We start from the raw sequence: 11196 nt of genomic DNA on the forward strand, positions 1-11196 counted from the left end.
TTAGGGCAGTGATGGCGAGCCTTTTGAGCTCGGTGTGTCAGCATTTTGCAAAACCCTAACTTAACTCTGGTGCCGTGTCACATACAGAAATTTTTTGATATTTGCAACCATAGTAAAACAAAGACTTACATTTTTGATATTTATTTTATATATTTAAATGCCATTTAACAAAGAAATCAACCAAAAAAGTGAGTTCACTTGGCACCTGTGACACACGTGTCATAGGTTCGCCATCACTGCCCTAAATGATCCCCCCAAGTAGAACGAGTGTGAGTCCTTTATGGGGGTGTTTTAAGATACACATGGACTCTATGTGCAATGGTCAGTGCAAGAATGGCCTAGTGCAAGTGGAAAGTACATGGACTTGGCATTTAGGCACTACTGTGGATACTCAGCTAAAACCCCAAAGAGCTGTGCAGCCTTGGGTATATGCTTCAACTTCTCTGGCAATCAATCATGCTTATCTCAACAAGGGGTAATAATGGTGCCTCTCTTAATGGGTTGTTGGGAGGATTAAATAAGACCATTAAGTCATTCAATAAAATTTGTTTAAAATGTATCTTTACTGTTGAAAGTATTACAGGTGTCCCCTTTGTTGTTTCCCCATTAACCCCTGCAACCCACAGCTGCTCCTCCCAGGTCTTCACCACACTATTGTCTGTGTCCATGGGCTATGCATATATGCGTATAAGTTCCCGGGTTAATTATTTTTTATCAAGGTGTTATGATACATCAGGCACTGTTCTAGGAATTGGGACACTGAAATGAATAAAATAGACAAAAAATATATCCATTCTCATGGAACTTCCATTGTAGCAGGGTGAGAAAAACAGTCAACGGTGAATGTACCAAAAACATAATATGTCAGATGGGAGGAGTGGAGACAGCAAGTATAGACAACTGTTTGGGGATGTGTATATGTACAAAGCATGTGACAATGAGGACGTGTGATAAATCATGTTCACAAGGCCAAACAGCCAACAGTAAAGGACTGATGAAGATGAGCTAAGGTAGTGTGTGCTGCACAAGTGCCTGTCACAGTGTAGGTACTCAAAAGACAGTATTTGTGTTTCTTTCTCCCATGACCAATACCCTCAGTCACACACACACACACACACACACACACACACACACACACACATCGCACACATACGTATAGCATCATCTCCTCTTTCCATGTTCAGGGTGGTGGCAGATTAAATTCTTCTACCCGAATCCTTCTTCCCAGTCATCCCACAACTCTGTATCAACTGTATGGTCGTGGAGAGGAAACAAGTTTCTTGATGGAGATGAGAAATCAAAACATATGGAGGGTGCTTGTCCAGAGAGCATAAACGACTCTTCATGATAATATAGGAACTAAAGTCTCAAATTAAAAATGAAAGGAGGCAGGATGTAGCTTTTGCTGCTCTCCAACCACAGAGGAGCTTCATTGTTATGCAATCATGGAGAATATTATGTTGATTGGCAAGAGCCTGGCTTTGTAGAAGGGACAAAATTCCCCGCTGCTAATCTACAATGGAATTGTTCAGCGCCAGGCACAGCTTTAATAACATTGTTCTGGGCCACGTTGGATGTAAATATCCCACTCTTCATTTTGTAAGCAATCAAAGGGAAGCTTTATAGGCGGGAGAGCATGAACGATTATAATATCTGTGCCAAGGAACACGGGGGCAAAATCGAAAAATCAAAGAACACTGAGCCTTAGAAAGGCTCCGCTTTGTGGCTTATCTCCCATCTCCTCTGTCTGTCCGGCAAGTTGTGCATCAGATATATTACAAAAGGCCACACTCTGAATGTTGCGCTTGACGTTATTAAAAAGCACAGCATTGGCAAATCAGACTGGAGGGGGGAAAACAGACTATTAAGTCTGGATACTAAGATAATCACCCTTCGTCTTCTCACAGTGCCTAGAATGATAAAGGAAGGAAAGGAACTCTTGCTTATTAAGCACCCACTATGTGCTGGATGCTTTGTCTCTGTCAGAAGAAGTATTTTATCCCAACTAGGAGTGCTGAACAATGGAACCAGAAAGACCTAGAGCAGTGATGGCGAACCTATGACACGCGTGTCAGAGGTGACACGCAAACTCATTTTTTGGTTGATTTTTCTTTGTTAAATGGCATTTAAATATATAAAATAAATATCAAAACTATAAATCTTTGTTTTACTATGGTTGCAAATATCAAAAAATTTCTATATGTGACATGGCACCAGAGTTAAGTTAGGGTTTTTCAACATGCTGACACGCCAAGCTCAAAAAGTTCACCATCACTGACCTAGAGTCACAACCTAGCTCTTCCGTTTTCTAGCTGTGTGGCTTTGGGCAAGTTACTTAAGCTCTCTGTGCCTCTGTGCCTCTGTTTTTCCATCTGTAGAGCGTGGATAATAGGCATCCCACAGGATGATTTTGATCTTTATGTAATCTGCACAATAGCCCTGTTACAGGTTGAACTGTGGCCCCACCAAAATATGTTGAAGTCCTAACCCCCAGGACCTATGAATGTGACCTCATTTGGAAATAGGGCCTTTCCAGATGAGGAAGTTAAGATGATTCAACATAACTGGTGCCCTTATAAAAAGGTGAAATTTGGACACAGGGACATAGAGGGAGAATGCCATGTGATGATGAAGGATTGGTTGGTGCATTCCCAGCCAAGAAAAACACCAAAAGTTAAGAAGATACAAGGAGCCGAAACCGGTTTGGCTCAGTGGATAGAGCGTCAGCCTGCAGACTGAAAGGTCCCAGGTTCGATTCCGGTCAAGGGCATGATCCTGGGTTGCAGGCACATCCCCAGTAGGAGATGTGCAGGAGGCAGCTGATCGATGTTTCTCTCTCATCGATGTTTCTCTCTGTCTCTCTCCCTTCCTCTCTGTAAAAAATCAATTAAAAAAATTTAAAAAAATCATTTGGTGAGAAAAAAAAAAAAGAAGAAGAAGATACAAGGAAGGGTTGGTTTCCCTAAAAGTTTCAGAGAGATCATGGCCCTGCCGACACCTTGATTTTAGACTTCTAGCCTCCATAACTGTGAGACAAGAAGTACCTATTGTTTTATGCCAGCCAGTTTGTGGTACTTTGTTACAGCAACCCTACCAAACTGATACACCCCTGCCATGGCAATAAAAAGTATTTTTGCCAGGTCAGCGTGGCTCAGTGGTTGAGCGTTGACCCATGAACCAGGAGGTCGTGGTTCGATTCCCGGTCAGGGCACATGCCTGGGTTGTGGGCTTGATCCCTGGTAGGGGTATGCATGAGGCAGCTGATCGGTGATTCTCTCTCATCATTGATGTTTCTACCTCTCTCTCTCCCTCTCCCTTCCCCTCTGAAATCAATAAAAATACATTTTTTTAAAAAGTATCCTCATTTTGAGATGAAGAACTGAAGCTCAGAGAGGTAAAGTTTATGTCTCCAGATCACTCATCTATAGGTGGTCGAACTGAGATTTGAATCTGGGCCACTGAGCCTGTCTGCCCTCTCTGATCACTAGGTGGCCTCTCAGGAGCAGAGCTCAAGGAGAAAAGGGCAGTGAAGTTAGAACAAGCCCCATCATCACAACCAAGTCCTGGTGGAGGCACCTGGCTGGAGTGGTCTGATTATGAACAGTTCATTAAGTAAAGTGCAGTGAGTGTTGGAGAGTGACTTTTTAAAAAGAATCGACTTTTATTTATAGTGACGTTCCAGTCATTAATTTTGAAGGAAGAAAGCCCAAAGCAGAAGCAGGCTCATTAAAAATTTGACATTAGTAATTTAATTAAATTGGGTCTTTGGGTCCCGTCGCTAAAAATGAACGGTTAGTTCTATACCAGTTCTCAGCCCATTCACCCTGGTTGGCTCCCTCCCCTCACCTTAGCTTCCTTCTCCAAATGTTTACCTGACCAGTCCCTCCCACCCTCAACACACACACACACACACACACACACACACCCCACAGTCACTGCCTCTGCTGCAAGCCAGTAGAATGGGATTATGGGATGCCATATAAACCAGCAGGAGGATCATGGGAAACAACATGGAAGCCAATGGGAGGATCATAGGTAATGCCAAGCAAGCCAGCAGCATGGGATCATGGGAAGCATTAAGGAAGCCAGCAGCCAATTATGGGAAATGCCAAAGAAACCAGCAGCGTGTGATTATGGGAAATGTTAAGCTAAGCTAATGAACAGGTTGATGGAGGTAAATTCTTTTGTCTGGGTTATCTCACTTGTCAGAAGTAGAGAGTGGGCAAGGAAGAGCTCTTCCTTAAGGTAACTCACAAAAACAGGCCTCTTGAGGGCGGGGACCCGCGTTGTCTAATTCACTACTCCAAGCACAGTAGACCCATAGTAAATTTTTGTTCCATGAAGGCATTAATATAAGAATGAATAACTCTCCCAAACAGCTAGTTAATGAATACACAACTATGTCCCTACAAGTGCCAGGCACTGTGGTAGACTCCCAGGATACCCCAGGGACCAGACCAGGCCCCTGCCCTCGTGGCATTATAGTCCAGGGGAATGATAACATCTGCCATTTTTTGAGCATCTGTCACGTGCTGGGCATGGTGCCAGGCATGCATCCTTTATTATTGGTAACCTTCTCAGCCACTAGGTAATTACTATCCTCCTTTCTCAGTTGAGGAACTAGAGCTCAGAGAAGTCACATGGTTCAAGACGGTGACAGCACCTGGTTTCAGACACAGTCCAAGCTGGTTTCAGTCTGACCTGTCACAGCCTCTACACCTGAGCTGTCCTCCTAGAAGGAGAGGAGAAGGAGGAGGGAAAGCTCTCTGCAGGTTCTGAGTCCATTAGGGCTGGCAGACAGTTTCTGCCAGGTGTTCCTGGCAACATGGGCAGGAGGAGGGTACTGCAGGGCCTGGGGGCCCTCTAGGATCCAGCTGGCCACCTCCACCTCATCATTGTCCCCATCCTGCCTCTTACCCTAGGCTCCCCGAGCTCCTAGGCTACCTCTAGCCTCAAGGTCTTTGCACATGACATTTCCTCCCCCTGGCACTCTCTGTGGCATAAGCTAGTAATTCTTACTAATCTCAGGGTTCATCATGGGTGGCACCTCTTCCAGGAAGCTGTCTCTGACCCACGTACACTGGGTTTGGTTGGTCCGCTACCTGGTCCCTATCCCATCATAACACAACATTCCATTATCCACCCACATCTTCCACTGAACTGGGAGCGTAGATTCACTTACATTGCATTTACTGTATACCAGACCTGTCCCATGCCTTAACTCCATTTAATTCTCACAACAACCCCATGAGGGAAGAAGGTACTATTGTGATCACGGTCTTACAAATGAGGAAACTGAGGTACAGAGAAATTGAGAGACTTACTCAAGTTCCCGTAGGCAATAAGCCATCAGGCAGGGATGCAAACCTAAGCACTGCGGTTCTTGAGTCTGTACTCAACACTGCCCTGTTCTTCAGCCTCAGCCAATCATTGCCGGGGGAATTAATGGAGCGGTATTTAGATGGGAGTCTGGATGTGGTTGTGACCCCTCGCCCCAGCCCTTTGGGGTCATCCTGGAGTGGTGGGAGCGTGACCTTCTGTGCACAGGCAGCTCCACTTCTGGGGATAAAGGCAGAGGGTAGGGGGAGTTGGGTCAAGGTGAATGGTGACTCAGACACAGAGGAGCTGCACGCTCCCTCCCTCCTGATTGGGGGGTCACAAAGCTCTCGCACCCTCACCAAGACTGCTTCCTCTGGATAATAAGAGCACTTCCCAGCTAGGGGTGCCTTTGTCTGAGGTCGCACAGTGTACAGCGTGTTCTCCAGCTCCATTTTCAGTCGGGTCAGATCAAAACACAAGGCTCTTGTCTTCCCACCTCACTGCCTACACCAGCACTAATGACTCCTTCAGCTCCCCTCAACCTCCTGGGCCAGCGTATCCCTCTGGCCGTGAGGACAGACACACATGAAAGAAAGCGCATCGGGTTTAATGAGCAGCTACTCCATGCTGAGCTCCCTGTCCCGTCCATGGTGTTTCTGAGGAGTGTGGAGTCTGAAATCAGGGCAACCAAATCCAGGAGATTAAAGTGCTTCCCAGGGCATCTGGAGTGATGGGATGGAGGTACTCCACATCCAAGGCTGTGCAGGAGAAAAGGCAGGAAGCCGGACCGTCTGTTCTAAGTCACAGGTGTGGCTCCTCCTTCGCGTGACCTCTGAGAGTGTTCTGGGACCAGGCGGCCTTGAGAGGTCCAACCCCTTCCCACAGGGGAAAGGCGACGGGCGGGTCATGGCCAGGGAGGTGCTGCTCTGAAGCAGTGTGTCAGGCTTGAGCCCCGCTCACGGCCGTGTGTCTCTCCCTCTCTCACAGTGCTCCCAAGTCACACGTGTGGAAACCCTGGGCGGCTGCCCAACGGCATCCAGCAGGGCTCCACCTTCAACCTGGGCGACAAGGTCCGCTACAGCTGCAACCCCGGCTTCTTCCTGGAGGGCCATGCCATCCTCACCTGCCATGCGGGATCCGAGAGCAGTGCCACGTGGGACTTCCCCCTGCCCTCCTGCAGAGGTAGGTTCCAGGCTGGGTCCTGTGGGAGAGAATGCTGGAGCCTTCAGTGGGACCCAGTCTCCAGTGAGTTAGTTGTACCATCCACTCCAGCAGGGCCTGGGGGCCTCACTCTGGGAGCCCATGCCTGGGGGACCCCAGGCATTCTAGGGTCTTCTCACCCTCACCCAATCTCCTAGCCCTCAGGTGTGCACTCTCTCACTCTCTTCCCCCGATATCAACAGTCTTCCCTCACCCCCTCCCCTCCTGTCTCAGAGGAAACATGGTCTCTCTCCCCCTCACAGGCCACCTCCTCATGTGCATGGATCTCTCTCCCAGCTGCTTTCCTTCTGACCTCACCCTGGAAATTAGTTCTTCTCTTTCCTATAAACCCAACCCCTCCTTCTATTGAATGGTGCACTCCTCTCAGTCTGCAAATATGCTCAGAATGTGTTTACTCTAACAGTCATCCCCCCAAAAAATCCCACCTCCCTTTAATGCTACATCCGCCTCAGCCCCCAGCTACGGTGACAAGCTTGCCGTGGTTTCCCCAGGTCTTTGTCAATTTTAGCTCTTATTTGTATCTTATCTGATGATAAAAATAACACATGATCACTCTGGCTGGCTGCTCAGTGGTTAGAGTGTCGGCCAGCAGACTGAAGGGTTGATTCTGGTCAGGGGCATGTACTTCAGTTACAGGCTCAAACCCTAGTGTCAGTCGGGACACGTTTGGGAGGCAACCAATCGATGTATCTCTCTCACGTGGATGTTTCTCTCTGTCTCTCCCCTTTCCTTCCACTCTCTCTAACAATCAATGGAAAAAATATCTTCAGGTGAGGATTAACAATAGCAAAAACATAGTAACACATGATCAGTTTTAAATAACCTTAGAAAATAATAGAAAAGAATAAAGGAGAAACATAATGTATCTGTTTTAACCGCAATTTTCATGTCTTTCCATTTCCTTTCAGTACATATATTATGAATAGATACATAATTAAGATTATAATGCAGGTACATGGTTTTTTATCCACCTTTTAAAATCTGGTGGTGCACCGCTGGGCCAGCAAGCTTCCCTGTACTACCAGAAACGCCAGCATCGTGAAGGCTCTGTGCAGCCTGGCTCTCTCCCCACCTCCCATTCAGTGCTCTGCAGGCCGACCTCTGCCCCCGGCATTCTGCATCTTGTTGCCAGATCAGATGGGAATTGTGCTGGCCATTATATTTTTTGACCTCTCGACAGCCTTTGCACTATTGACCACTCTTTTCTCCTTGCAATTCTCATCTTTAAATTCTGTGGATCCCAGAGACCCAGATACAGGTCTGGGAAGATCATTTGACGGAGTTGAGAAATAATTGAAACAAGGAGCTCTCCTGGGGTTCAGATTTTACCTTTCTCTTAGAGGAAGATGTTCTGTAATTACTCCCTCCGTGTGCACACACCGTTCCCACCGTCTATACCGGGATGGAAAATATATGGCACATACAGCTCTTCCCGCAAGACTAATTGATTAGAGCACCCTTTCTGCTTGAGTCCAGACACTGCTGTGCGTTCCTTTCCAACAGGCAAGCCACAACCAATCAACATGAGTTGACTTGAGTGGGTCCACTTGACTCCACGTTTGTTTGGCCCTCCTCAACCAACAGTACTGGCCTCAGCCACCTTGGCCTTCTTGGTAACCTTAGGCAAGATCCCGGAGGCAACTGGGATCTCTTGTCCTGCCTTCCTAGTCCCTTCCTCTCAGGGCCTGTTTCTCATGTGGACCATGCCTCTTTAGTCATATGATCTGCATCAGGAATGACCGGACCAATTACAGAATTTGTATGGCCAAACCGATCAGGCCCCTACATACAGGTGTATGGCCCTGAGTGTCTAACCCCAACCTGCAGCTGCTGCATTCACCCTTCTTAGAGCATCCGTGCCCACGCCCCACGCAGAGAATATCAGGTTAACAGACCAACCTTCCTTCCACGGAGGGGCAACAGAGCTTTGACATGATAATAGAAATCACGATAGTAAACAAATCCTGACGCTGTGAAACAAACCAACAGTCTCTCCCGTTTACAGCACCATAACCGTCAGACACTGTTGATCAATATGGAAACTAAAAACAAATGTAGCGCAAGTATCAGAGGCGGAGGGGCTGTCTGCCTGCCCTGGGAAGATCAATTCACACCGACATCCCATCCCAATGTGGTGCAAGCCACCACCCCTCTCAGAATCTTCCGGAAGCGGTGTCAGCTTTAGCTTCTTCTCAACCTTGAACTCACTGCTGTGCCTCACTCCCTGGGTTCTGCTTTGCCAACTTAGGTCAGGATCTTGGCCCACGTTTGTGACACTCCCTCCCAAATAAAGCAAAAATAAAAACAAACAAACCCACTAACAAAGGTGATTCATGCAGCACAGCCTTTATTGAAGGTTTGTGGCCACACAGGCAGTTTGCCTCACAGCCAGGCAAATGGCTTAGAATGAAAGTCTGAGCAGCCCAGAGTCTCCCCATCTTTTGGTCTCTTCTCCCTGGAAGCTTCGCCCTGGCTCTGTCTCCTCAGGCTCCCGCTTCCCCTGTGGGGTGCTTACACCTCCTCCTCCTCCAGCCTCCTCCACGTTGCAGCCTCTGGACCTTGGCCCCGTTTCGGGGCCTCTGTTGGCTTCTCAGGCCCAGGAGCCCGGTCCCGCCTGGGCTTTGCCATCTCCCTCCAGGCTGGTTAACAGAACGTCAGGTTAACAGGCTGACCTTCCTTCCACGAGGGGCGACAGAGCTTTGACATGATAATAGAAATCACGATAGTAAACAAATCCTGACGCTGTGAAACAGAAACCAACAGTCTCTCCCGTTTACAGCACCATAACCGTCAGACACTGTTGATCAATATGGAAACTAAAAACAAATGTAGTTTGTCCCTTCCCCACCCATGCGAGGCTAGGGTGGTCTTTTCCTGCATGAGGAGGCTTTCACCTGGAAGAAACTCTGGGGATGGCTGTTAAAGTAGCTTTTTTGTTAACTCACCAGTGAAAGACAAGCGATGAGGGCCATAATCCGGTCATTCCTGATGCAGGTCATGTGACTAAAGAGGCATGGCCCACATGAGAAACAGGGCCTGAGAGGACGGGACTTAGGAAGGCAGGACAAGAGATTCCGGTTGCCTCCGGCCCCACCAAGAAGGCCAAGGTGGCTGAGGCCAGTACTGTTGGTTGAGGAGGGCCAAACAAACGTGGAGTCAAGTGGACCCACTCAAGTCAACCCATGTTGATTGGTTGTGGCTTGCCTGTTGGAAAGGAACGCACAGCAGTGTCTGGACTCAAGCAGAAAGGGTGCTCTAATCAATTAGTCTTGTCTGCCTCTAGGACAGTGGTTCTCAACCCTCTGGCCCTTTAAATACAGTTCCTCATGTTGTGACCTAACCATAAAATTATTTTTATTGCTACTTCATAACTGTCATGTTGCTACTGTTATGAATCATAATGTAAATATCTGATATGCAGGATGGTCTTTGGCGACTCCTGTGAAAGGGTTGTTCGACTGCCAAAGGGGTCGCGACCCACAGGTTGAGAACTGCTGCTCTCGGAGGTCTTCTTCACAGACGGACTCAGGGCCCACAGTCTGCACCTGCAGGCCTGGGGCAGCCGGGACTAGCCTTTCAGTGGGAGGCGTGGGCTGGGATGACACTGCCCCCCTAGCTCACATCATAGCAGTGATTTGCGGGCATGGGGCACCTTCTCATGACACGACTTTCTCCCAAGCCTCCCCTGATTCTCTTTTGGCCTCAGACGATGGCAATTCTTCTTAAATATGTGGCTTCTTCCCTACAAATGTCTTGCCGCTCTTGGAATTGCTCAGCCACTGCATGGCTTCTAATTGTTGTTTCGGGGGCGGCTCTTTGATTTCTACCTCCAACACTGCCCTGTGTCCCGAGCTTCAGGCCCACATGGGACCAAACGCTACTGAACCCTTCCCAGAGTGAGCCTCAAATGGGGCATATCTAACACCTAACGTTCTCTGTTTCCCCAAACCTGCCCTTTGGGCTGCCTCCCCCAGCTCAGGGAAGAGTATCACCATGTAAGGTGGTCTAGCAGACACCCTAGAGCAGCCGTGGGCAAACTATGGCCCGCGGGCCGGATCCGGCCCGTTTGAAATGAATAAAACTATTGAAAAAAAAGACCATACCCTTTTATGAATGATGTTTACTTTGAATTTATATTAGTTCACACAAACACTCCATCCATGCTTTTGTTCCAGCCCTCCAGTCCAGTTTAAGAACCCATTGTGCCCCTCGAGTCAAAAAGTTTGCCGACCCCTGCCCTAGAGTCACCTTACACTCTTCCCCTTGGCTCCCTGCTCATCGGTCACCATGTCCTGGTGAATCTCCCTCTGCACCGGCCTCTCCTCCCTGCCTCCACCACTATTTAGACAGAGGGCCCTGGCTTGGGATGGCCCAGGCCCTCTCATCTCTCACCTTCTCACTGCAAAGGGTCCATCACTGGGCAGCTGTCCCCCAGCCCCTACCACACACACACACCCCCAAACCATTCTCCATGGCCGAGTGACCTTTCTAAGACACAGATCTGACAGGACCACTCATTGCTTAGAATCCTGCCAGTGGGTCTTCATCACTGTCAAGTTCACATTCCTCAGTGTGGAGCACCAGGCCTTTTCCGCCAACCTTCCTGCATCCTCTCTGAGCATCTTCAGTCATAGCAGAGATTGCTCCCTCTGGAAC

At 48.3% G+C, this 11196-nt stretch overlaps 1 protein-coding gene across 1 annotated transcript in view; it reads left to right on the plus strand.

The window, feature by feature from the left end:
- CSMD2 (CUB and Sushi multiple domains 2) overlaps positions 1 to 11196 on the plus strand; it is a 495158-nt gene that overhangs the window by 131042 nt on the left and 352920 nt on the right. The window contains exon 4 of the mRNA XM_015572780.1: positions 6307 to 6501. Coding sequence (XP_015428266.1) covers positions 6307 to 6501 — 195 coding nt within the window. The remainder of the gene's footprint in view (positions 1 to 6306; positions 6502 to 11196) is intronic.

This window comes from Myotis davidii, unplaced genomic scaffold (assembly GCF_000327345.1).
Source record: "Myotis davidii unplaced genomic scaffold, ASM32734v1 scaffold88, whole genome shotgun sequence".
NCBI lineage: Eukaryota > Metazoa > Chordata > Mammalia > Chiroptera > Vespertilionidae > Myotis > Myotis davidii.